The sequence below is a fragment of the Zalophus californianus genome, chromosome 16 (genome assembly GCF_009762305.2).
Source record: "Zalophus californianus isolate mZalCal1 chromosome 16, mZalCal1.pri.v2, whole genome shotgun sequence".
NCBI classification, from domain to species: Eukaryota; Metazoa; Chordata; class Mammalia; order Carnivora; family Otariidae; genus Zalophus; species Zalophus californianus.
In genome coordinates, this window is record NC_045610.1 from 10,670,685 (window position 1) to 10,697,299 (window position 26,615).

The 26,615-nt window shown below is 38.0% G+C and overlaps 1 protein-coding gene across 1 annotated transcript in view; it reads left to right on the plus strand.

The window, feature by feature from the left end:
• The window catches only part of AKAP10 (A-kinase anchoring protein 10), an 85,061-nt gene that overhangs the window by 36,148 nt on the left and 22,298 nt on the right, over window positions 1–26,615 (plus strand). The window contains exons 5-10 of the mRNA XM_027626450.2: window positions 11,518–11,616; window positions 15,823–15,907; window positions 16,724–16,847; window positions 17,965–18,101; window positions 20,612–20,756; window positions 22,767–22,940. Of these exons, the coding sequence (XP_027482251.1) occupies window positions 11,518–11,616; window positions 15,823–15,907; window positions 16,724–16,847; window positions 17,965–18,101; window positions 20,612–20,756; window positions 22,767–22,940 (764 nt within the window). The remainder of the gene's footprint in view (window positions 1–11,517; window positions 11,617–15,822; window positions 15,908–16,723; window positions 16,848–17,964; window positions 18,102–20,611; window positions 20,757–22,766; window positions 22,941–26,615) is intronic.

The window sequence follows — 26,615 nt, forward strand, 5'->3', positions numbered from 1 at the left end:
TGCCTAACTGATTGAGCCACCCTGGCACCCCTATAATAGCTTCTTAAAAAACAACAACTTTATTCTATAATTCCACCATCTGTATCATCTTGCTTGTCTTTTCCCTTGTGAGATAATGGGATTTTCTGGGGTTTTGAATGGTAGTTAATTTTGGATTGTATTATGGACAGTTTGACTTCTGTGATTCTGGGTCATGTTTAAATTCTGTAGAAAAGCAAAATTTTTTGCTTTAGCAAGAAATTCACCTTGTTAAGTTCAGGCTACAAGTTCCAACTAGCATTCTGTAGGCTGTGGTTCCAGAGTCCGTTCATTTTTTGGATTTTACTTGGATATATGCCTCCTTGTATCCAGTCTGGAAAGGTCGTAGTTAGTTCTCAGACCATTTCGTATGCTCTTACAGTCACGTCCATGCATGCCCAGCTCAGGTGTGAGGCCAGGAGCACACACACAACTTGATAAGCTTTTCACGAACCTCCCTTTCTGCAGTCTCCCTAACAGCTTCTGGAGCATAGGGGAGCCCACCTTCCTGGTTGTTTGGCTGAAAAGTTGGGGCTTTACTTTCCATGACTATGTCAGCCTCTGTGGCCAAGCAGCAAGAAGACAGAGGATAAAAGAAATAGGGATTCTCCTCTTCCTACTGGGACTGCAGTTTCTCTGTCAACAAACAGGGGTTTTGGAGCTTTCGGAGCCTGCCTGAGTGCTGCTGCCTTTGCCCCCATTGCTAACCTGGTATTCCGTGGGGACCAACACTAGCGTGAAAGGGATAAAACAGAAAAGCCCCGGAGATTTCCCTCACTCTGTTATCCATAGGAGTTCCCTTCCTGCTCCTTAGACCAGAAATAGGGGGCTTCTCTGGAGCTCTTCCTTTGTGCATCTGATGTGCGGTGTCCGGTTTTGAGTCCAGGCTAGGAGATTCTGGAGGAACAGAAAGTCGGAAACTTGCCCCTGATATGGTGGTACTTCGAGTTCTGGTTTCCTTTCTCTATCTGCCTGCTACGATTTACTTTTCTAGGTCCTCAGATAAATTTGTCCAGTGTTTTTAGTTGCATTCTGTGGGAGAGATAGGGTGGAGTGTGCTTATTTCATGTGCACTCCTTAGGATTTCAAATCAAGTCACAGGATATGGATTTTCTATTTTCCCTTTAAAAGCAAATACATTAGGAAGATAGTGGGTTTAATACCTGCCTCTGTGGTTCCTATTATAATTATTTTCATTGTATTAAAGCCTCTTAAGCTACAGAAGGTGGCCATGTGTCAGCACCTCTTATATTTGTGTTTAGAACTTTTCTGGAGCATAGAAATGCCTACTCTTCTCTTTCTGGTTCCAGGTCTCATTTTTCATAGGGTGGAAACTCTCTTTCTTGTAAAAACTTTTTTGTATTTGCCTATATCACTCTCAGGTGGCCTAAGGTTTTCTTAATAGGTCCTTATAACTCCTTTTACCAAAAAAGGAATTTGTAATGGCCTGTTGGTTTTGTAACTAAAGATTGAGATTAAGAATTCAGAATTGATGTGTAATTTCTTCTGAGTAACTTCTTTAGGATATAGTGGTGTTTTGTACTTCCATTTAAATAGATACTAAGTTGGTTTTAGGATCTTTGTGCTAAGAGGTGGAGGTTAACAAAATACATTCTTCTGAGCTGACGTTAATAAGTGTGTTAATTTCTCATTTGGTTAAAACATGTTCTCCTTAATAGCCACTTTGAGTGACTAATGCAGAGTCTTTTAGGAATAGGCTTGCATGTTACTTGTGCTAAAGCCCACTTCCCTTGATTTTCTTCTCTGCTTTAAGCCATTTTATCACAAGACCTCTTCCCTCTGACTAAAAAGAATTTTTGACTTCAAATTTTTTCGTAAAGATGCTGCTAATTTAAAATAATAGAAAAAAATGTGTTACTGTGTCAAGTAAATTAATTCTTTCAGCCGATATTTGTGCTAAGTTTATTCTTTCAATGGATATTTATTATGCACTTATTATGTAATGCCAGGTACTGTACTGGACACCAAGGAGGCAGAAATAAATGAAATAGTCACAGACTGGGCATTCAGGAAAATTTTTGTCCATTGCATGAAGTTTATAGTCTGAAGAATTTCTTTTCTTTCTTTTTTTAAGATTTATTTATTTTAGAGAGAGAGAGAGCAAGAACATGGGGGGGTGGCAAAGGGAGAGGGAGAGAGAGACTCTCAAGCAGACTTCCCACTGAGCATGGAGCCTGAATCGGGGCTTGATCTCATGATCCTGAGATCGTGACTTGTGCCGAAAATTAAGAGTTGATCACTTACCTGATGGAGCCACCCAGGGGCCCCAAGGATTTCTTTATTTAAATTCTTATCTTTTGGGGGCACCTGGGTGGTTCAGTCGTTAAGCGTCTGCCTTCGGCTCAGATCATGATCCCAGGGTCCTGGGATTGAGCCCCGCATCGGGCTCCTTGCTCTGCAGGAAGCCTGCTTCTCCCTCTCCCACTCCCCCCTGCTTGTGTTCCCTCTCTGGCTGTGTCTCTCTCTCTGTTAAATAAATAAGTAAATAAATTTTTATCTTTTGTACTTTATTGTTCATGTTTAAATCTGTTAATCACAGCTTTGTCTTTAAAATCAGGGATTAAAATAGATCCATTTTAATGAAATACTGTTGTACCTTGGTTACACAAAAGTCTTGGTAAGGTTCTGTTTATATTTGTATCAACTCATGGAGTCGTTGGTGTTTTGTGTTTTGGGGTTTGTTGTGGTTAAGGATTAGTTTCAATTAAAAGAAAAGTACTAGCCATTTAAAAATTTTAAAACTTCCTAGTGAAATACTAAACTGAGTAGATGGAATTTTGAGATCACTCAAATTATTGAAGGAAAGTTCTTTATTTCCAGTAATCTGGCCTCACAGGTTCCTAAAAGGTAATGTTTTTAAAAAAACAAAGGAGATGTTTTAAGCATTTCTATGTTCCTTTGTTCTTTTATTAAAAGAGTATCTTAGTATTTTAGAAATTGGACCAAAGCATTTACCTTAGCTTAGCCCAGTATTTTTTTTTCTTTTTCTTTTTTTTTTTTTAAAGATTTTATTTATTTATTTGACAGTGAGAGAGAGAGAGAGCACAAGTAGGGGGAGCAGGCAGAGGGAGAAAGAGACTCTCTGCTGAGCAGGGAGCCCGATGCGAGGCGGGGCTCAATCCCAGGACCGTGGAATCATGACCTGAGCTGAAGGCAGATGCGTAAGGACTGAACCACCCAGGCACCCCTAGCCCAGTATTTCTTGAGTTAAAACTGCTTCATTTATTAATTTATTAAAATGTTTAACATATATTAATGTCCTTTTATTCTTTTTTTTTTTTTAAGATTAAGTACTGGTGCTGATGTCAGACCTGAGCTTTTGTCCTAACTCTTGGACTTTCCCTTTTTTTCTTTGAATTCTTTTTTTTTTTTTTTTTTTTTTTTTTTTTTTTTTTTTTTTAAAGATTTTATTTATTTATTTGAGAGAGAGAGAATGAGAGATAGAGAGCACGAGAGGGAAGAGGGTCAGAGGGAGAAGCAGACTCCCTGCCGAGCAGGGAGCCCGATGCGGGACTCGATCCTGGGACTCCAGGACCACGACCTGAGCCGAAGGCAGTCGCTTAACCAACTGAGCCACCCAGGCGCCCTCTTTGAATTCTTTTTTCTTTTTTTTGATGTGGTAAGAAAAGATATATGAACTCTACCTTCTTAACAAATTTTTAAGTATACGGTACAACATTGTTAACTATACATACAGTGTTGTATAGCAGATCTCTAGAACTTACTCATCTTGGGTAATGAAACTTTATACCTGTTAATGGTGGCTCTCTGTTTCTTCCTCCTTCCCCTAACAGCTACTATTCTATTTTCTGCTTCTATGAGTTTGACTGTCTTAGATACCTCATATACGTGGAATCCTGCAGTATTTGTCCTTCTGTGACTAGCTTATTTTATTTAGCATGATATCCTCAAGGTTCATTCGTGTTGCCACATATGGCAGGATTTCCTTCTTTTTATGGCTGAACAATATTCCATTGTATGTATATACCACATTTTGTTGATCCATGTACCTATCCATGGACGTTTGGTTGTTTCTATATCTTGGCAATTGTGAATAATGCTGCAATGAAATGGGAGTACAAATATCTCTTGAAGATCCTGATTTCAATTTTTTTTTTTTTAAATAAGTACCCAGAAGTGACATTGCTGGATGGTATAAGAGGTTTTTGTTTTTGGGGGGTTTTTTTGAGGCATCTCCATACTGTTTTCCATAGTAGTCACAGCACTTTACATTCCCACCAACAGTGTATGAGGGCTCCAGTTTCTCCACATCTCACTAACACTTGTTAACTTTTTTTTTTTTGTAATGGTCATCCTAACAGGTATGAGATGATATCTCGTTGTGGTTCTGTTCTTTTGGCCTGTATGTCTGTCTGTATGCTAGTACCATACTGTTTTCATTATTGTAGCTTTATAATGTATTTTGAAATCAGGAGGTGTATGCCTCCAACTCTGTTCTTCTTTCTCAAGGTTGTTTTGGCTATTCATGTCCTTTGTGGTTCCTTACAAATTTTAGGATTGTTTTTTCTATTTCTGTAAAAAAATACACTGACATTTTGATTGGGGTTGTGTTGAGTCTGTAGATCGCTTTGGGAAGTGACATCTTAACAATATTAAGTCTTCCATTTCACGAACACAGGATGTTTTTCCATTTATTTGTGCCCTCTTTAATTTCTTTCAGCAGTGTGTTACAGTTTTAAGTGTACAAATCCTTCACTTCCTTGGTTAAGTCTATTCCTAAGTATTTTATTCTTTGTGATGCTATTGTAAATGGAATTGCTTGCTTAATTTCCCTTTTTGATTAGGATAGTTCATTGTTAGTATATAGAAATGCACCTAATTTTTATATGTTGATTTTGTATCCTGTAACTCTGAATCCAACTATCAGTTTTTTGTGGAGTCATCAGGGTTTTCTACATATAAGATAAAGTCATCTGCAAATAGAAATAATGTAACTTCTTCCTTTCCAATTTGGGTACTCTCCTCCCCCCCCACCATCCTAATAGCTTTGACTAGACTTCTAGTACCGTGTTGAATAGAGGGGTTAAAAGTGGGCATTCTTGTCTTATTCCTTAATATTAGAGGAAAGGCTTTCAGTTTTTCACGATTGAGTAGGATGTTAGCTGTGAGTTCCATATATGGCCTTTATTATGTTGAGGTAATTTCCTTTTGTTCCTAGTGTGTTGAGAGTTTTAAATAATGAAAAAGTGGGGAATTTTGTTAAATGCTTTTTCTGCATCTGTTGACTTGTTGTGGTATATCACTATAATTGATTTTCATTTGTTGGGCTATCCACTTGGTCATAGTGTGTGATGCTTTTAATGTACTGTTGAATTCTGTTTGCTAGTATTTTGTTGAGGATTTTTATATCTATGTTCTTCAGGCATATTGTTCTCTAGTTTTCTTGTAGTGTCTTTGTCTGGCTTTGGTATTAGGGTAATGTGGCCTCATAAAATGAGTTTGTTTGAAAGTGTTCTTTCTTTTTCATTTTTTTGGAAAGAGTTCGAGGATTATTGTTAATTCTTTAAATGTGGTAGAATTCACCAGTGAAGCCATCTGTTCCTGGGCTTTTCTTTGTTGGAAGGTTTTTGATTACTGAATCAGTCTCCTTACAAATTATAGATGTGTTCAATTTCTCTGTTTCTTGGTGATTCAGTCTTAGTAGGTTGTATGTTTCTAGGAATTTGTTTCTTCTAAGTGGTTGGCGTATGTCTAATTTTTGGCATATTGTTCATAAGTGTCTTATGATACTTCTAGCTCTGTGGCATCAATTGTAATATCTCCTTTCATTTTTTATTTTGCTTGAGTTGTCTTTTTATTTTAGTCTAGCTAAAAGTTGGTCAATTTTGTTGATCTTAAAAAACCAACTTTTTCATTGATTTTTTTCCACTGTTTTTCTATTCTGTATTTTATTTGTTCTCTAATTGTTATTCCTTCCTTCTAACTTTGTGCTTAATTGCTTAATTTGTTATTTCTAGCATCTGGTGTAAAGTTAGGTTCTTTGAGATCTACTTTCTTAATGTAAGCATTTATAGCTATAAATGTCCCCCTTGATACTGGTTTTACTGTATCCCATAAAATTTTGGTATTTTGTGTCTTCATTTGTCTCAAGATATTTTTTAAATTTCCTTTTCAATTTCTTTTTCAACTCATTTGTTGTTCAAGAGTATATTGTTTAATTTCCATATATTTCTGAATGTTCTAGTTTTTGTTTTGCTTTTGATTTCTGGGTTAATTCCATTGTGGCTGGGAAAGATACTTGATATGATTTCTGTCTTCTTAAATTTAAGACGTGTTTTGTGACCTAACATGATCGGTCTTAGAGAGTGATCTGAATGTGTTGAGAAGAATGCGTATTCTGTTCTGCTGCTATAGGGTGGAACGTTCTGTATATATCTGTTAGATCCATTTGGTCTGTGGTGTTAACTGTTTCCTTCCAGATTTTCTGTCTGGATGTTCTGTATTCATTGTTGAAAATGAAGTATTGAAGTCATTGTATTGCTGTTTATTTCTTCCTTCACTTCTGTCAGTGGTTGCTTTATATATTTAGATGCTCTGATGTTGGATACATATATATTTATCATTGTTATATATAATTCTTGGTGTATTGACCCTTTTATCATTGTCTCTTGTGACAGTTTTTGATGTAAAGTCTGTTTTGTCTGATACAAGGTTAGTCCCCTTCCCCCTGCTCTCTTTTGGTTACTATTTACCTGGAATATCTTTTTCCATTCCTTCACTTTCAGCCTTTGTGTGTCCTTAAATCTAAATTGAGTCTCTTGTAACAGCATGTAGTGGGACCTTGGTTGTTATTATTTTTTTTAAATACATTCAGCTTCTCTATGTCTTTTAGGGAATTGAATCCATTTACATTTAAAGTACTTATTGATAGGGTAGGATTTACCGTTGCCATCTTGTTCATTGTTTTTCTGAGTGATTTTTCGGTCTTTTTCATTCTTTTCCTCTCTTGCTGTCTTCCTTTGTGTTCCCTTGTTTTTATATAGTGACATGCTTTGATTTCTTTCTCATTCTTTTGCATATCTTCCATAGGTATTTTCATTGTGGTCACCATGTGACTTCCATAAAAGATCTTAGAGCGATCTATGTTAGGCTGATAACAACTTCAGTCACATACAAAAACTATGTTTTTGCTTCTCCCTGGCCCCACCCTCACCCCAGCACTTGAACTCAAATAGATCATTTTAGTTTTTTATACATAAGGGTTTTTTTTTCCCCTGTAAAAATAGGGATAATCTATTCTTTTAAAAAATCTGTTCTGTTAACCCAGGGGTTCTCAAAGTATGGTTTGCACGCCCATAGAGGGTCCCTAGAGATTTTTTTCAACAGGGTCCATTTAGTCAAAACTGTTTCCATAATAATTCTGAGATGGTATTTGTCTTTTTCACCATGTTGACATTTGTAATGATGGGGCAAAGGCAACTGGGAAAACCTGCTGGCGCTGGGCCAAATTGTACTAATGGTCATTTTGTGCTGCTACATACTTCCAGTGAAACTAAGTGCCAGTTTTACTTAAAGCTGTCTTTGGGGAAGTAGATAATTAATTTGGTTAAATCGAAACCCTTGGGTATATGGGTTGGGTTTTTTTAAGATACAAATTTTATTTTATTTTATTTTTAATTTTCTTATTTAAAGTCCAGTTTGTTGGGCACATGGGTGGCTCATTCAGTTAAGTGTCTGCCTTAGGCTCGGGTCATGATCCCAGGGTCCTGGGATCGAGCCCCATGTCGGGCTCTCTGCTCAGCGGGAGCCTATTTCTCCCTCTCCCTGCCACTCCCCCTGCTTGTACTCTCTGTCAAATAAATGAATAAAATATTTAAAAAGTAATAATAAAATCCAGTTAGTTAACATACAATGTAATATTATTTTCAGATGTACAATATAGTGATCAACACTTCCATATAACACCGAGTGCTCATAGCATGAGTATGTGTTTTTTTAAGATGCGTGATGAAATGGGAAGTATGCAGAAGCACTTCTGCATACTCAAGTATACTACTTGTTTTAAGGAAAAGTACATGTGTATTTGACTGCTTTTGTGAACTCAATTAGCTGCTTTTTTTTTTGAAGATTTTATTTATTTATTTGAGAGAGAGAGCACGAACAGGAGGGAGAGGGAGAGAGGATCTGAAGCAGATTCCATGCTGAGCGAAGAGTCTGACACGGGGTTTGATCTCACAACCCTGAGATCATGATCTGAACTGAAACCAAGAGTCAGACACTCAGCTGACTGAACCACCCAGGTGTGGTTAGCTGCTTTTTAAATGAAATACCATTTTACTCCAAAGAATGACTGTGGTTACACAGACATGGGTATTTGCCAGGTGTTTTCTTGGAAATGAATGAAGTGAGCTTGTCATTTCATGGAAAACAGCCGACAGTATTTATTGCCCATGGTAAAATGTAAGCTTTTCAAGTGAAAATTAGAATTTGGGGAAACTTGTATTCACCACCCTGTGCTTTGGCAGCTTTAAAGAGTGTTCTGATAAAGTGATTGGTGATATTAATGTGATTTCTTTTTTTACATTATATGATGCAGTGTATCAACATTTGGAAGGTCTGCATAAGCCAGTGAACCAGCATTTTCCAAAATATTAAAAAATATATGATGTCATAAAATCATGAGTAAAAAGATCTACTTACCATGGGAGATAGACCATTGGATTTTAATGTAACAGACAAGTTCGCTGATCTGGTTTGCCCTTCCACATTCTAACTAACCTTTAAGAAACTACCACTTGTCGGGCACCTGGGTGGCTCAGTTGGTTAAGCGACTGCCTTCGGCTCAGGTCATGATCCTGGAGTCCCGGGATCGAGTCCCGCATCGGGCTCCCTGCTCAGCAGGGAGTCTGCTTCTCCCTCTGACCCTCTTCCTTCTCGTGCTTTCTATCTCTCATTCTCTCTCTCTCTCAAATAAATAAATAAAATCTTTAAAAAAAAAAAAAGAAACTACCACTTGTCAAGTTTTGGTGTAGTATCAAAGAAGAATATCTTCACAGTGATTTCAAAAAGCTGTTAAAATACTCCTTTTCCCATCTCTGCATGTCTGAGGCCAGATTTTCTTAATATAGATAAAAGAAAATCATTTCTCCATTCACAACACTTCTGACATGTGTGGGTTTTCCACACCAAGCAATTCTCCAGTTCTCGGTGGGGTCCTACAGTTTAGTTCATTCTGGCACTAACTACCCAGAGTTAGTGCTGACCTCACAGGTTAAGGGCTCAGTCCCACAAGATTGCCCCCCCGCCCCATTTCAGATGCCAGCTGCAAGTTTCAAGTTACCACCTGTACTTCTGGCCAACCAGCTATATAAATCTGGGGTTTCCACAACCTCTCCTCATGTTCAGTAATCTTTTATAATAGCTCACAGAATCTAGGGAACCCTTTACTGGCTTATTATAAAGTACATTATAAAGCATACAGATGAACCACCAAGTGAAGAGGTGCAGAGGGCAAGGTCAAGAAGGATCCCAAGGGCACCTGGGTGGCTCAGTTGTTAAGCATCTGCCTTCGGCTCAGGTCATGATCCCAGGCTCCTGGGATCGAGCCCCACATCGGGCTCCCCGCTCCGCGGGAAGCCTGCTTCTCCCTCTACCACTCCCCCTGCTTGTGTTCCCTCTCTCGCTGTGTCTCTGTCAAATAAATAAATAAAATCTTTAAAAAAAAAAGCTGAAATAACATTTAAAAAAAAACATGGATTTAAAAAAAAAGAAGGATCCCAAGGAGCCCCTGTCTTTGTGGGGTTGGGGTGTGCCACCCTTCCAGCAAATGGATGCATTCACCAACCCAGAAGTTCTCTGAACCACTTCATTCAGGGGTTTTATGGTTCTATAACGTGGGCGTGATTAGTTAAATTATTGGCCATTGGTGATTAACTTAATGATCCCCAGCCCTTCTACCCTCCCTGGAGGATGGGAAATGGGGCTGAAAGTTCCATTGCTGTAATCACATGGTTGGTTCCTCTGGCATCCAGCCCCATTCTGCAAGTCACCTCAACCATAAACTTCCCTATGGTTGAAAGAGGCTTATTATGAATAACAAAATATGCTTCTCTCACCCCTACCACTCAGGAAATTCCAGGGGTTTTAGAAAAGCTCTCTGCCAGCAGCAAGGATGAAGACTATATGTATGTATGTGTGTAAATATATATATATATACATATATTGATTATATCACTATCAAAATAGACTTCAGCCAACACAAAATAGCACAGCAGATTGAATGCCAAAGCAGATATGAAATCAGAGCAGTTTCGTATCAAGACAGAGTGTTGCAAAAATGGAAAATAATGCCCTCTTCTCAGTAATTTTTTTCAGTTTGGAAAATAGTTTTTTTTCCATAAAAAATGTATTTAACATATATAAGATTTACTGTTAACTTTAACTGAGTCAGTAATTTTTCTTGTTTCTTTATTTCTAATACCTTAATATCTATAGATAAAACTCCCTGGCAGGAAGCTGAGGTCTAAGAGGAGACTGGTCTGAATTTACAGTTTGACAAAAGTTCTTTAGGTTCCTCAGTAATTTAGGGTTGCAAAGAAGTCCTGAAACTAAAAAGTTTGAGATTCATTGTTTTAACCTTCTAAGGTTGTTGAAAGTTAAACAGATGTATTCATAAACGTGAAATAGTTTTGTAAAATATTTTCAGTGTAGGTTTATAAATATTTTTTTAAAAATATTTTATTTATTGGGCGCCTGGGTGGCTCAGTTGGTTAAGCGACTGCCTTCGGCTCAGGTCATGATCCTGGAGTCCCGGGATCGAGTCCCACATCGGGCTCCCTGCTCGGCAGGGAGTCTGCTTCTCCCTCTGACCCTCTTCTCTCTCGTGCTCTCTATCTCTCATTCTCTCTCTCTCTCAAATAAATAAATAAAATCTTTAAAAAAAAAAAAAGATTTTATTTATTTAATTGACAGAGAGGGAGAGACAGCGAGAGAGGGAACACAAGCAGGGGGAGTGGGAGAGGGAGAAGCAGGCTTCCCACCGAGCAGGGAGCCTGATGCGGGGCTCAATCCCAGGACCCTGGGATCATGACCTGAGCCGAAGGCAGTTGCTTAACCAACTGAGCCACACCGAAGCACCCCAATATTTTTTTATTTTTAACCGCCCTTGCTGTTACATTGCTGTGCAAGTCCCTCAAGTTGAGACTTTGGAGAAGAGACGTGGAAAGAGAACATGCAGAAGTAATTGCTATTACGAAGCTCATTAGTTTAGATGGGGAGTGGCAGGGGGGGATTCACATAGAACTCTGTTCCACAAACCAAACAGTGAAAATGTAACATGCTGGAGGCTGTTTTGTCCTAAATACGTTGTTATATATATTTATATCTGTAATACACGTATATGTATTTGTGTGTGTGTGCTTGGTCGTACCACAAACAGCTCTGCTTTTCATGATTCTAGTCCATTACTCGTCCAAGTTGCTCTTTAAATTTTGAAGTTGTTCCCTTCTTCCCTTGCAGGTATAGAACAAGATGCAGTGAATACTTTTACCAAATACATATCTCCAGATGCTGCTAAACCAATACCAATTACAGAAGCAATGAGAAATGACATCATAGGTAAGCAGTGCTTGAAGCTATGGCAAAAAAAAATAATAAGAATGCATGTTTTTGGTTATTAGCTAAGAGATTCTTTATGAACATGGAATTCAACATATCCCTTCCTACTCTGTTTTCAGAGCACTTTATTATATGAACTGTATCTCACTTGAAATTTTCCTGTCTTATATGTTGGACCTGAATTCTTAGACTTTGACTCAGATAACAACAGCGGCAAGGAAACAATAATAGCACACATTCATTGAGTGCTCACTGTGGCTCAGACAGCATTGTAGGCGCTTTCCATGGATAAACTCTAATTTTCTAAAGAACGTTGTAACATAAATATAGTTACTGTTTTTTAAATGAGGCCTCGGAAGCACAAAGAGGGTAAATAATTTGCCCAAAGTAACACAACTCAGACACGCAGAGTCAGGATTTGAAAATAGACGCCTACACATTAACTAGTATGTTACTTGGCAGTGTTTTTCAAACTAAATTCAGACCAGTCTCCTCTTAGACCTCAGCTTCCTGCCAAAAAAAAAAAAAGACTAGAACAGAAAAATTGAAGTGCTCAGTAATAAGGGCAAACATCATTTCAGAACATTGTTTTCATATACGTAGGTCATAGTAAGAAAAAAATTGAAAGTTTTTGCTGTGTTGTATCAGGACCTTAGGTGCACCTGTAATTACAGATGACAGTGGTTTGTTGATTAAATAAATATTTATTATATTCCCATCAAGTCCTAGGACTGAGTTTTGTATTTTTATTACAGGGACTTTGTATTTTTGATTTATGAAATAAATCATGTTATTCTGCATGTTTTTCTGCTCCTCACTGATTCTTCCCAGCATGGGGCTCTTTAAATCTTTACCATAGATACTTTGACTCGCTCATCACTGGACACAGTAAAACCTGTCTGAGCTGTGGTTCTTAAATTGGCCCACCATACTTTCCAGTGAACAACTGTTGGCTATTTTGGGGCCCATCAGATGCTGGCCCCATTGTTCTCCTTTTCTTTCTTCCACACAGACGCCTATAACATGTAGGTCTTGTGGCTGGTGGTGGTTTGTCCCCATTTGCTTGTATTTTGGGTTTTCACCCTGTTTTGTTGCAAATGTTGTCATTGGATTTTGGCTTTTCTATGTAGTTCCTCTATTTTTATGTGGGAATTCGTTGCTGCCATCTTCCAGACTTCTCTAGACCAACATTTCCTGTATAATAATACTAGGGTGTCCTAACTGATTACAGTTTGACTATTTGAGGAATTGGTTAGCTAGTGATTCCTTTGAGGATTTGTTTGTACCAGTGAATAACCAAACTGTCTGGGGTAGGGGAGAAAGGGGGATTTTTGAGCCAAATAAATTATATTTAAAATGAAATATCAGGGGCGCCGGGGTGGCTCAGTCAGTTAAGCGTCTGCCTTCAGCTCAGGTCATGATCCTGGGGTCCTGGGATTGAGTCCCACATTGGGCTCCCTGCTCAGCGTCCCCCTGCTTGTGCTCTCTCTCTCTCTGTATCTTTTTCTCTCTCTGACAAATAAATAAATAAAATCTAAAAAAAAAAAAAAAAGAAATATCACTTCAGTTCTTTTTTTCCTTTTCTTAAACTTTATCAAATTAATGGTATAATCCCATGAGGGGAAAAAAATCTTTGAAAGTATAAGTTGATAACATTTAGTGATTAAGGGATCTGAGAAAGTTAAAATGTTAATTACCTGTATGTTTTTAGACCAGTCATTTCTCCTCTTTGAGCCTCATTCTTCTTAATCCTACCGCATATCCTTCCTTTCAGTTGGAATATTCTAATACAGCTGTACTTCAAATACGTTACAGTTGGAAGAAGTCTTCACTTGAGCTGTTACTGTGTATCCCACCTGCCTAGTTTTGTTGTAAATGTTATCCATGGGTTTCAGGTGTTGCTGTCTAATTACTTCCTTTTTATATGGAGATTCAGAATAACCCCAAAACTATGCTCCCACTGCCTCCTTCATCTTCTGCAAATCCTTGAAGTGGTAGAATTTTAAAAATATTTCAAAGGTACAGCTGATAGTATTTGCTGATGGTTTGAAAGTGAGTGGTGTGAGAGGGAAAAAGGAATCAAGCATGACTTCATTTTTTTGAAAACCTGAATAACTGGGAGAGTGAAATTGCCATTTATAAGATCAAGAAGATTATAGGAGTAATAGCTTAAGGGAAAAATCAGGAGTTTGGGTTTATAGGCACCCAAATGGTGAATGTCAAGTATGCAGTTGGTTATCTGTGCTAGGAGTTGATGAGAGAGGCTTAGGTTGGAGATATGTTTGGAAGTTATCAGCATATAGATGGGTTTAGAGCCATGTGCTAGGAGTTGATGAGAGAGGCTTAGGTTGGAGATATGTTTGGAAGTTATCAGCCTATAGATGGGTTTAGAGCCATTATCCTCAGAGTGAGTATGGTGAGTGAAGACAAGAGGTCTAAGGACTGTGTCTTGGGGCAGGCCTAACATTCACAAGTCTGGTGGGTGGGGCAGGGAGAACCAGCAAACGAGACTCCAGAGTAGCAGCCCATAAAGTTGGCTCTGCTATATGAACTATGTCTTAGGAGGGTAGTTCTTTCTGGAAGCCAAGTGAAAAAGTGTTTCTGGGAGTCAGGGAGTGATCAGAGGTGTGTTAAATCCTGCTGAGAGGTTAAGTAAGATGAATACTCGGAATGGAATGGACTTGCCAACCTTGTGGACAACTGGTCCATCGGTTATCTTAATTTCATTGGACCTCTGGAGACAGAAACTTAACCAGAGGAGTCTTAGAGTGGGAGGCGGAGTGGAGACAGCAAGTATGAGCAACTCTTATGAGGCATTTTGCTCTAAAGATGGGCTGGAAGGGGATGTTAAATCAAGGGACCGTGGTTTTTGTTTTGTTTTTGTGGTGATGTGTTATAAGCATATAAGGTATAACATACAAACAAGTATATATGTATAGCACAGACTATGTAGCTGGTGAGCATGAGGCAGACGTGGTGGGAAGTGATGGAAATAAGTTTCTGATTGCTTCTATTTTCTTAATGAAGTAGGAAGCAAAGTCATCAGCAGAGAGAGTAGAAGAGGCGTTAAGGTGTTCAAAGAGAGGAAATGTTGCGTTGTGTGTTGTCTGGCAGAGTACGAGAGTAAATGGACCAAGAAACTATAGTAAGATCCTTGGGTTTTATTAAGGTCCCACAAAGGTCGTGGGCTTAAAGTGAAACCAGCCATCGTGGGTGAATGGTTTTTTCCAGCCGTATTTAATAGCTGGCTAAACAGCTTACTAATTTGCAGCAGTTTCCTTAGGTAATTCCTAATTTTTGCACATTTCATGTTTCTACCAAATAACATTTTGGTAAACTTTTTTACAGACAAGCCTTTTACAAATCCATAACTCTTTAGGTTGCAATCTTAGAAATAGAATTGCTGATTGAACGGGCATGTTTATTTTTAAAGCTTATGCTATAAACTACCAAAATGCTCTCCAGAAAAGAATATACCAGTATATTCTCACTAACACTAGTGTCAGTTTTCCCATGTCCTTGCCCAAGCAAAGCAGTGCGGTGTTAAACAAACATATGCATTGTTATAACAATTTGTGCCAATTTACTAGGCAAAAGGTAGGGTGTCTCCTTATTCTAACTTGTGGTTCTATTTATTTGATTGCTAGTGAGCATGTATATCTTTTCATATTGGCCATTTTATATTTATTCGTTTTTAAGTTTAATTTTTTTAGGTAATCTCTACACCCAGCATGGGGCTCAAACTCACAACCCCGAGTGAGCATCCTCTTCTGACTGAGCCAGCCAGGCACCCCTATATTTGTTCTTTTGCAAACTATCCATTCATGTCCTTTGCTCATTTTTCTCTGGGGACATTTCTTACTAGTTTGTAGGAGCTCTTGATATATGAATGATAATAATCTATCACATACAGGGTAAACTGTCATTGGTGCTGCAAATTTTTCCCCCAGTCTGCCTTTTTAATTTTGTTTTGTGGGTATGTTAATGTGTAGAAATTAATTTTATGCTGTTGAATCTTTTGATTTCTCCTTTTATGTATGTCCTCAGAAAGACTTTTCCTACCTCAAGATTATATGTTCACCTGTATTTTTCTTAGCTCCATTTAAAACTTTCTGATTTCTATACCTCTCCAGTTATTTCCTACTCTGATTCACAAAGATGTGTGGTTTGGATTTGGTAGGAATTTATTTACCATTTCTTTTATAGCAAAGATTTGTGGAGAAGATGGACAGGTGGATCCCAACTGTTTTGTTCTGGCACAGTCCATAGTCTTTAGTGCCATGGAGCAAGAGTAAGTTAATTTCAGACTTTCACATTTTGGGTTTTGGGATTTGGGTTCACTCAACTACAAACAATTTTTCAGGACTTTTAAGCATTTTGAATGTTTACATCTTATAGGCATATCTAAGACTACCTTGGTTCATAGTATCTTTTAAATAGAAATTATGTGAACTCTTAAAAATAAAACATTTGTTTTTAATGTTAATATTTCCTAAGTTAAAAGAATTTTTTAAAATTCTGAAGTCATTTGGGGGTGATTGTAACTACAGTTTGACTATTAGAATTTATTTATTTAAGCAATGCATGTGTTCAGGTAGAGATCCTAATTTGTTAGTGCGCACTTTAAGCTTAATGGATGCTGTATTACTAAATCCACATAGATCTGTTGAAACTGTCTCCAAAGTTGTGGTGTTTTTTTTGTGTGTGTGTGTTTTTTTTTTTTTTTTTAGATTAATTACTGCTGCATGCCCTTTAAGGGAAAAAATCTACATATTGATTCATTTAGTATTTATGAAAAGGGCATAGTTAGATATAGTACCTGCTTTGAAGGAAGTTACAGCCTATTAAGAGAAATAGGGTTATGTTCTTTGGTTACATGTAATATGAGGTAGCATGTGTCACATCTCAGAGGAAAGCTACAAAGTTTCTAAGAGACGGGAGAGATTACTTCCATGTGTAGGAACCAGGAAGGACAGCATGGGAAGGAAGGTAGTGTGGACCTAGGCTTTTAAGATACAGTAGGCACAGAATGGAAAGAGTATATTTTTCCCAGTTAAGCTCTTTCCTTGGTCATTCCCTCAAATTTTCCCTTTTTGTCCATGTGCAGGCACTTTAGTGAGTTTCTGCGAAGTCACCATTTCTGTAAATACCAGATTGAAGTGCTGACCAGTGGAACTGTTTACCTGGCTGACATTCTCTTCTGTGAGTCAGCCCTCTTTTATTTCTCTGAGGTAAAGTCTGCATTTCCTTTCACACTCTGTTAGAGCATTCCAGCCTCTAAACTAGAAATGCTGGGGCCCCCTCTATAGAAAATAACATGGAAGAGCCAAATCATTTCCAAAAAGATCAGTTGGAATGAAGTAATTTTTTTATGTTAAGTTGTACATCTAATGGCAAGAGTACTTTAATGGCATATTAGATTAAAGAGAACATGAAAATTCAGTGTAAAATAACTCTAATTTTGAAAAAATCAAACTTCTGCTTATAAGAGACTGCATATTTTTAATTATCTAGAGCCATTTTAAAACCACAGATTTGATCCTTGATTCCAGTGCACACATATTTGCAGACCAGACTTCAGAAGAGAGAAAGAAAAGGAGTAAATTTTTTCCTACTATCCTCACTTTTACTTTAGCCACTTGATAGGATTTCTCAAGCAGTGAGTAGATTAATCTCTTTGAGGTGTACTATATAATGGTATTTGTTAGGTTTCGGCAAATGAAATTCTTTTGTTGCAAAGCAAATGACTATTAAGTAGAGAGGTTTTGGCAAATGAAATTCTTTTGTTGCAAAGCAAATGACTATTAAGTAGAGAGGGGAGGATTTCCAGGCTCACAAAGCACTAACTTAGATACACACTTGCACTCTGCCTCTCCCAAGAATAGAGCTTTCCGTTGATTTGCTTTCTCACTCCCTCTCTTTGCCCTACCTACGTGTAAGTCCGCATTTATTCAGGTTACTGAGGCTGCATGGAGTGATGGAAATGATCAGGTATAAAAGATTGGGTCTGGTTAGTTTACTTTTTGTATGTTAGCTACTGAGGGACCACTAATCATCTTTACTGTGATTCTTATTCCAGTTCACTTAAGTTTGTATCCAGCAATGTGGTGGGGTTTTTGTTAGTTTTTTGGTTTTTTTCCCCTACAAGAATGGCTTTCAACGTTTCAGTCTCAAAAACAACTGTGAGTTGCTACCTGGCATGAACTGAACAAGTGGATCTGTTTTTGTTTTTGTTTTTTGTGTATGTCTTACATTTTTAATGATTGGGCTTATGGATTAGAGATGGTTAGAGAAATATGTTTATAGTCTTTTTTCCTTTTTTTTTTTTTTTGTATTTTTCCTTCCTAGTACATGGAAAAAGAGGATGCAGTGAATATCTTACAGTTCTGGTTGGCAGCAGATAACTTCCAGTCGCAACTTGCTGCCAAAAAGGGCCAGTATGATGGACAGGAGGCACAGAACGATGCCATGATTTTGTATGACAAGTGAGTTTTATTGATGTATTCAACATCTGGCAAATATTAATTGAGTATTTGATATGTATTTCGGAAATAAAGATGAACAAATCCAGTCTGCTGTCAAGGAGCTCACAGGGAGTAGCAGAAAAGCCGCTTTTTATACGGTGTGTATAAGGTTTTAGGATTCTTAGAACAAACATTTCTTCTGGGGGAACGGGAGATTTGTGTGTGGCAAGAAGGATGACGGTGGTGGAGTTCAAGGAGGATTTCACAGAAGAAAGATTTGAATTGGATCCTGAATAATGAATTTTGCTAGCCAGAGAAGGCGGGAAAGAACATTCTAGGCAGAGGCATTGACACAAGCAAAGTCAGAGAAACTCAGGGGAATGTGGCACTTTCAGGAAACTTGAGTTTGGGTAAGTAAAACTTGGGTAGGGTATGTAAGAGGAAGATGAAGCTAAAGGGAATATATTGAAAAGGGTCTTAGATATCTGTGTATGGGTGTATCATATTTCTGGTGCAGATCTGCATGGCCAGTCCTCAATGAATAATAGTTTTTCATTGGTCTTCATTGAAAATGAGAGGACGGCAAAATCTTACAGTGAACAGAACTGAAAACATCTGGTCAGTTGAGTGATAAGCCCATGGCCAGCTGTGCCTCTCTTTTAATTTTCATTTAATTTTTCTTATTCTGTAAAAAAAGTAATGTGCTATTTGTATCCACAAGCAACCGCTGAGAAGATAACTTGACAGTAGAGGAAAATCCATGGGATGTTAGTTAGGGTTGCAAGAGAGCTGAGTGCATCTGGGTCGGTGGTTCCTGAGCATTGCTCTGCAGGTCCGTGCTGGGCTGTCTGTGTAAGAACCAGCTGGGTGCTTGTTAAAAATAGGTTTCCAGCATTCCACTCTAAGAGATTCTGATTCAGCACATTTGAGGCATGACCCAGGAATCTTTATTTTTAGAAGATACCCCAAATGATGCTGATGGGTAGCCAGATTCAGGATCTAGTCTGATTTTCCCATTTTGCAGATAAGAAAACAAAGACCCATTCTCTCAAAGTCACAGGGCAAGTTAGTGGCAGAACTGGAGCTGGAATGCAATTCTCAATGTTTGCCCAGTGTTTATTTTAGTATAATATATTTGTGGAAAATATTATATAAGAAACATTGTTACATGAATGTTGAAATAGCAAGTGTTTACATTTAGAAATTTGGTGTGGGATGCTCCAAAATTCCAATCATGGAGGAGTATTTACCAACTTATTTGTTACAAGATGGGAGACTATTTGTTAAGAAAACTTAGTCTAATAACAAAAAAATATTTTTTTTATTTTAATGCTGGAACAGAAGAGTGGCACTAGTAGTAAGGTCCTGGCTGGAGCTCAGTTGCCACACAGAGCAGAGACCCTGTTGTCCCAATGGATCCCATTTTCACATTGGGAGCCATTTTTAGATGAAGATCACTGTATGGCATCCCACTGGCACTGTCATTTTGTCAAGTTCATTGTGCCAAATTTGACTTCACTGATGCCAGTTTGGGGGGTTTTTTAAAAGATTTATTTATTTATTTATTTGAGAGAGAGTGAGCTCATGAGGCAGGGGAGGGGCAGAGGGAGAGGGAGAGAATCGAGACTCTCAAGCAGATTCCCCGCTGAACATGGAGCCCGACACAGGGTTCTATCTCATGACCCTAAGATCAGGACCTGAGCTGAAATCAAGAGTTGGACGCTCAACTGACTGAGCCACCCAGGCCCCTCCATCCCTGTTTGTTTTTATATCTTATGTATGTTATGTATGTATCATCACAATCATACCTAATCAGTCTTTCTGTATTTGTATCATAGACAAGATTTAGAAGTCCCTAAATGCTTGGAAGAGAACATACATATATTTTTTGCTTTTAATCCTCCTTTCTTTGTTATCCACTTTATAATCAGCTTACCAAAACACTGGTCTTGCATTATAGCTTATGAAGTTAGAAATCTGAGGTAGCATTGATTACTCCTTTTCCTTTCTGCACCCAATCTTCATCAAGTCCTATTATTCTATCCAAATACATGAAATCCATCTACTTCACCCTCGGTGCTATTGTATTTTAAGTTCCTGCATGTGTATTACCTGTACCTCATAGTTACAGCTATTTGTTCTCATTGTGTCTGATACAGGGATCTTTTCTGTTCCCTTTCCAGGGGAAAGAACTGTGTCTTACCCTCTTTTAAGTCCATTTCTGTCTCCCAAGTGCTGAACAGAGAATAGGTGCCCATTAAATTTGTGTGATTAATTGATTTGTCTCAGCTGTAGCCTGACCCTCAGCAATCTTAAGAACTAAGGAAGATGGAAGGAGATAGGAAGGTAGCAAGTTGACTCAGATACCTTTGGGGCTATGGGAATAAAGGTTGCAGCACGGCCTCTAGGAACCGGCTCTCGAGTCCTAGATCTGCAGGCTGAATCAAGTAGCCTCGTAGAAGAGTAGGTGCCAAAAGTTGCTTATACTGGCTAGGAGGTTTGGTTTGACTTTGGCTGTCTTGTTACCATAGGTACTTCTCCCTCCAAGCCACGCATCCTCTTGGATTTGATGATGTTGTGAGATTAGAAATTGAATCCAATATCTGCAGGGAAGGTGGGCCACTCCCTAACTGTTTCACAACTCCATTACGTCAGGCCTGGACGACCATGGAGAAGGTAACCAAGAACTTCAAAAATATTAAACTGCAAGAAGTCTTTACTGGTGAAACCCAGAAAACATAACACGGGGGAAAAAAATGTAACAAAACTGGAAAATTGAAGCGTTGGAGCATAGTGATTAAGAACAGAGGCTTTCAGTCTGACTTGGTATGTATTAATTTAGCCTTTATAGACTGAATGACCTCAGGCACTTACTGAAATTCTTTAATGCCATTTTCCACATCTGTAAAATGGAGATAATATGGATACTTACCTAAAAGTTATTTTAAAGATAAAAATGAGGTAAGATGTATAAAGTTCTTATTATTAGCATTGCATCCATCACATAGTAAGCATTAAAAAATTTTAACGGCTGTTTTTACCACTATAACTAATAATTTTCAAAAAATAATTAGATAGCAGTATTGGGCAAAGTTAGCTTAAAATGACCCAAACACTTCATCAGTATCTATCAGTGGGGTTAGAACACTGGTTTTGTGTATCATAACTTCTGGGGTATCACTAATAGCTTATTAATAATAATGTGTTAGAATTTGTGAATGATTTATTCCTCTAATGAACTAGAGCAAATTTGACCAGGAATTGCACAGAGCGCAGGATAAGTCCATGAGGTTATGTCGTTTATATATGTCATGTGTTTCTAGGTGGAAAAGGGTTAAGTAAGCACTATTAAATAATATTCCACATAACTGAATTTCAGGAACATGGAAGAGTTACATATAAAAATCAAATCATTAAAAAGCTCATGGTAAGCTGAATAGAGTATCAGCTATTGCCCAGGGATAAAAATTTTTTCATGATTAAAATTAAAATCTTTCTGATCTTAAATTAAGAGAAGTTCCAAATCTGTATCATATAAAGAATGTAAACTTTCTGGATAAAAAAGAAAATGAAAATACAGAGATAAACAGAATGTAAATATTTCTTATAAAATGTGTATATGTAAAGAACTTAGTAATTTTAATAGTATCAAGTAGATAAATGAGAAAAAGACATGGATGATCAGTACTTTGAGAATTTCTGTGCTAGGTATTGGTGTTGTAGTGGTAAACAGGAGAAACGTGGTTTCTGCCCTCCTGGAGCTCTGTCTATAAAGAAGGAACATGTTTAACAACACATACTATTTACAGTCATGTACTAACTGCTGTGAAGGAGAAGTTGGTAATAGGAAATGCCAGTAATAAACATGGGAACTTATTCAGCATCATTAGTAATTTTTAAATGGAAATAAAAACATCCATATATCATTAGGCTCTTTTTAAAAAAGATTTTATTTGAGAGAGAGAGAGAATGAGAGAGAAAGAGAGCATGACAGAGGAGAGGATCAGAGGGAGAAGCAGACTCCCCGCCAAGCAGGGAGCCCGATGCAGAACGTAATCCAGGGATTCCAGGATCATGACCTGAGCCAAAGGCAGTCACTTAACCAGCTGAGCCACCCAGGCGCCCCAATAGGCACTTACTTAACAATGATTTGGAAAAACACACTCTGGTGTTGGAAAGCCTGTGTCAAAACATTTACCTTAGTATACTGCAAATGATACAAATTGACAACGTCCTTCTGAAGAGTAAATTGGCCATATATATCAAAGCTAAAATGTTCACACCGTTTAACTCAATAATCACACACCTGGTAATTTATCTTAAGGAAATCAGTTCAGAAGTAAAAAAATCAATATATGCACAAAGACTTTAATATTTATAACAAGAAAAATCTAATTTCAGATTAGATTCACTCCCTGCGTGTTTTCTGGTCACTAAGAAGTCTAAATATCAAGTCTATGTGATAGTTTTATGGCAAGCATTGGGGGGGAGGGGGACACACCTCTAAATTGTACTCATAATTTTAGTCACAACGTGTGTACACAAAGGGATAATACTTGGAGTATAACAAGGAAAAGCAGAATCATTTGTGCTAGCTGGTAGAATTGTGCGTAAAATTTTGTTTTCAAATAAAGTTTTAATTGTATTTGATCTCACCTTTAAAATAATGCTTATCCTCTCTTTCAGGTCTTTTTGCCTGGCTTCTTGTCCAGCAATCTTTATTATAAGTATTTGAATGATCTCATCCATTCGGTTCGAGGAGATGAATTTCTGGGAGGAAATGTTTCACTGACTGCTCATTGCTCTGTTGGCCCTCCTGATGACTCTCACCCAGGTGGTTCCGACAGCTCGGCTGCTCAGGTATAAATCAGTTAGCCTCTGCCAGTTGGAAGAAAGGTGTACAGTAGATCCTTTCCTTCAAATACCAATAGCAGAGTCTGTTTGGAAGTTTTTGTTGTAGAAGAAACAAAGAAGAAAATACAATTAGCCTACTTACTATATGTTTTAATAAAAATGTCTGTAGTGAACAGTATATTATACTGTAAGGTATTGTACTGTTTCATTCAGGCCATTTTTCTGCCTGACACTCCAGCTACTGCTATCAGTCATCAATAATACCACATGCATTTATAGCCTCTGAAGAGCTCTTTGTGTAATTATTTGGGAAATTTTAGTAACTACATTTGGGATGCTTTTTTTTTTTTAAAGATTTTATTTATTTATTTTGACAGAGAGAGAGACAGGGAGACAGTGAGAGAGGGAACACAAGCAGGGGAGTGGGAGAGGGAGAAGCAGGCTTCCTGCCGAGCAGGGAGCCCTATGCGGGGCTCAATCCCAGGACCCTGGGATCATGACCTGAGCCGAAGGCAGACGCTTAACGACTGAGCCACCCAGGCGCCCCTGGGATGCTTTTTTATATAATTCTTTTTCTTTTTTTAAGATTTATTTTAGAGAGAGAGAAAGAGCGCCTGAGCATGAGTGGGAGGGACAGAGTGAGACAGAGACAGAAAGGGAGAGAGAACCCCAAGCAGACTCCACACTGAGCGCAGCAGGCTTGATCTCACTTCCCTGAGGTCATGACCTGAGCTGAAACCAAGAGTCGGATGCTTAACCGACTGTGCCACCCAGGCGCCCCTAGAATAATTTTTTTTTTAAGATTTTATTTATTTATTTGAGAGAGAAAGAGAGCACATGAGAGAGGGGAGGGTCAGAGGGCGAAGCAGACTCCCTGCCGAGCAGGGAGCCCGATGCGGGACTCGATCCAGGGATTCCAGGATCATGACCTGAGCCAAAGGCAGTCGCTTAACCAACTGAGCCACCCAGGTGCCCAACCCCTGGAATAATTCTTAATAATTCTTTCTTAATAATTGTATTTCACCAAAGAGTTTTTGGTCTCATTTTGAACTGTAGTGACATTTTGTATATTTTCTTAATCTTTTTTGGTTTTTTGGAGTGCTTTCGTGTATCAAACCTTATCTGATTCTCCCCCAAATTGGGTCATTTAAATGGGTTGTCCCCGAGAGAAGAGATCTAGGAAGGTATTAAGTTAACTAATTTTATTAAAAATCAGACAGTAAAGTGTAGAGGCAGAACATATTCCCTGTCTAGTGTTCTTCACCATAATGTAGCATAATTATTTTCTCAAAGTACTGTTGACACATAAATAATACTTCAGATTTTTTGACACAGGGCCTTGGATAAATTTCCTTAATTTATACAACAGTACTATTTATTACCATCAACAAGACTCTCCTTAGTACGTTTTCCTCCTATTTAAATAGCTTATGTAGCAGGTGACCTGCTGAATGTGGTTGCCATTTTGTTTTTTGATATAGGCTAGAATGTCTTGTTGTTATTTAAGCACTTAAAAGGTCTAGGTGCTGACCTTAAAACATATTGCTACACTTTCGGTTGAAGTTTAATATATATACGGAAAACTCAATATATGTAGCTTGAAGAATTTTCATAAACAGACTTGATCTGTGTATCCAGCATTCAGATCAAAAAACATAACATTACCAGTATGTCATAAACCCTCTTGTGCCCTCTTCTAGTCACTGTCCTCCCGGCCAGGATAGCTACCATCCTGACTTTTGATGGTATAGGTTAGTGTTACCTATTCGGAATAGTTATATAATTGAAATCATTCTGTATATGCTCTTTTTTCTTTCTTTCTTTCTTTTTGGTACAACTTTATTGATATATAATTCACATACCATACAATTCCCCCATTTATGTTGTATAATTTAGTGGTTTTAGTATATTCATAGAGTTCCTTAACTGTCACCACAGCCAATTTAAAAAGTTTTTCACCTAAGAAAGAAACCCTGTGTCCTTTAACTAATTCCCTCCAAATCCTCCAATTCTTCCAGCCCTAGGCTACTACTAATCTACTTTCTGTCTCCATAGATTTGCCTATTCTGCACATTTCATATAATTGGAACCATATGATGTGTGATTTCGAGACAGGCTTCTTTCACTTAGCATGCTATTTTCAAGGTTCATCCATGTTTAGCATGTATCAGAACTTTATTCCTTTTTTATTTTTGTTGTTGGTTTAAAAAAAATTATTTATTTTAGAGAGAGAGACAGCATGAGCCAGGGGAGGGGCAGAGGGAGAGGGAGAAGCAGACTCCCTGCTAAGCAGGGAGCTTGACGCTAGGCCCGGTCCTAGGATCCTGAGATCATGACCTGAGCCAAAATCAAGAGTCCAACGCTCAGGGGGCACCTGGGTGGCTCAGTCGTTAAGCATCTGCCTTCGGCTCAGGTCATGATCCCAGGGTGCTGGCATCAAGCCCCACCTCGGGCTCCCTCCTCCACCGGAAGCCTGCTTCTCCCTCTCCCACCCCCCCGCTTGTGTTCCCTCTCTCACTGTGTCTAAAAAAAAAAAGTCTGATGCTCAACTGACTGAGCCACCCAGGCACCCCACAACTTTATTCCTTTTTATGGCCAAATAATATTCCATTGTACATACCACATTTTGTTAATCCATCAGTTGATGGACATTTGGGTTGTTTCTCTCTTTTGGTTATTATGAATAATGCTGCTGTACAAGTTTTTGTGTGGATATATGTTTTCATTTCCCTTGTGTATATACCTAGAAGTAGAATTGTTAGCTCAGATGATAACTGTTTAACTCTGTCTTAATTACCTTTGCTTGGGTAACAAGTTTTGAAATCAGGAAGGAAGGGAGAGTCTTCCAACTTAGTTCTTCTTTTTCAAGATTGTTTTGACTATTCGAGGTCCCTTGAGTTTTCAAATGCATTTAAGGATCAGTTTGTCAACTTCTATGAAGACTCCAGCCATTATTCTGATAGGGAGTGCATTGGTTCCATAGATCAATTTGGGACAAATTGCCATCTTAACAATATTAAATATTCTGACCCATGAACATAGATGATGCCTTTCATTTATTCAGATCTTCTTTAATTTCTTCCAGTAACATTTTGTAGTTTTCAGGTATCAGTTCTGTATTTCTTAAGTTCTAAGTATTTTATTCTTTTTGATACTATTATAAATGGAATTTTTTCTTACGCTCATATTTTCATTGTAAACATATAGAAATACAGTTTTTTGTAATTGCAGTAAAATTCACCTAACATAAAGTTAGCTGTTATAAGTGTCTAATTCAGTGACATTTAGTATATTCATAGTGTTGTGCAGCCATTACCACTATCTGGTTCCAGACTTTTTCATCACCCCAAGTAGAAACCTCGCAAATGGAACATTAAGCAGTCGCTCCCCATGCCCACTTGTGTTTTCTTCTAAGAGTTTTAGGCCTTTGATCCATTTTTAGTTTTGCATGTTGTATGAGGTAAGGGCCAACTTTATTTTTTGCATGTGGATATCTAGTTGTCCCAGGACCATTTATGGACAAAACTATTCTTCTACGTAAATTGAATGATCTTGGCATCTTTGTCAAAAATCATTTGCTCTTAGATACACCGGTTTTATTTCTGGACTCTCAGTTTTGTGTTGATCTACGTGTATCTTATGCCAGTACCACATTGTTTTGATTACTACAGCTTTGCAAAT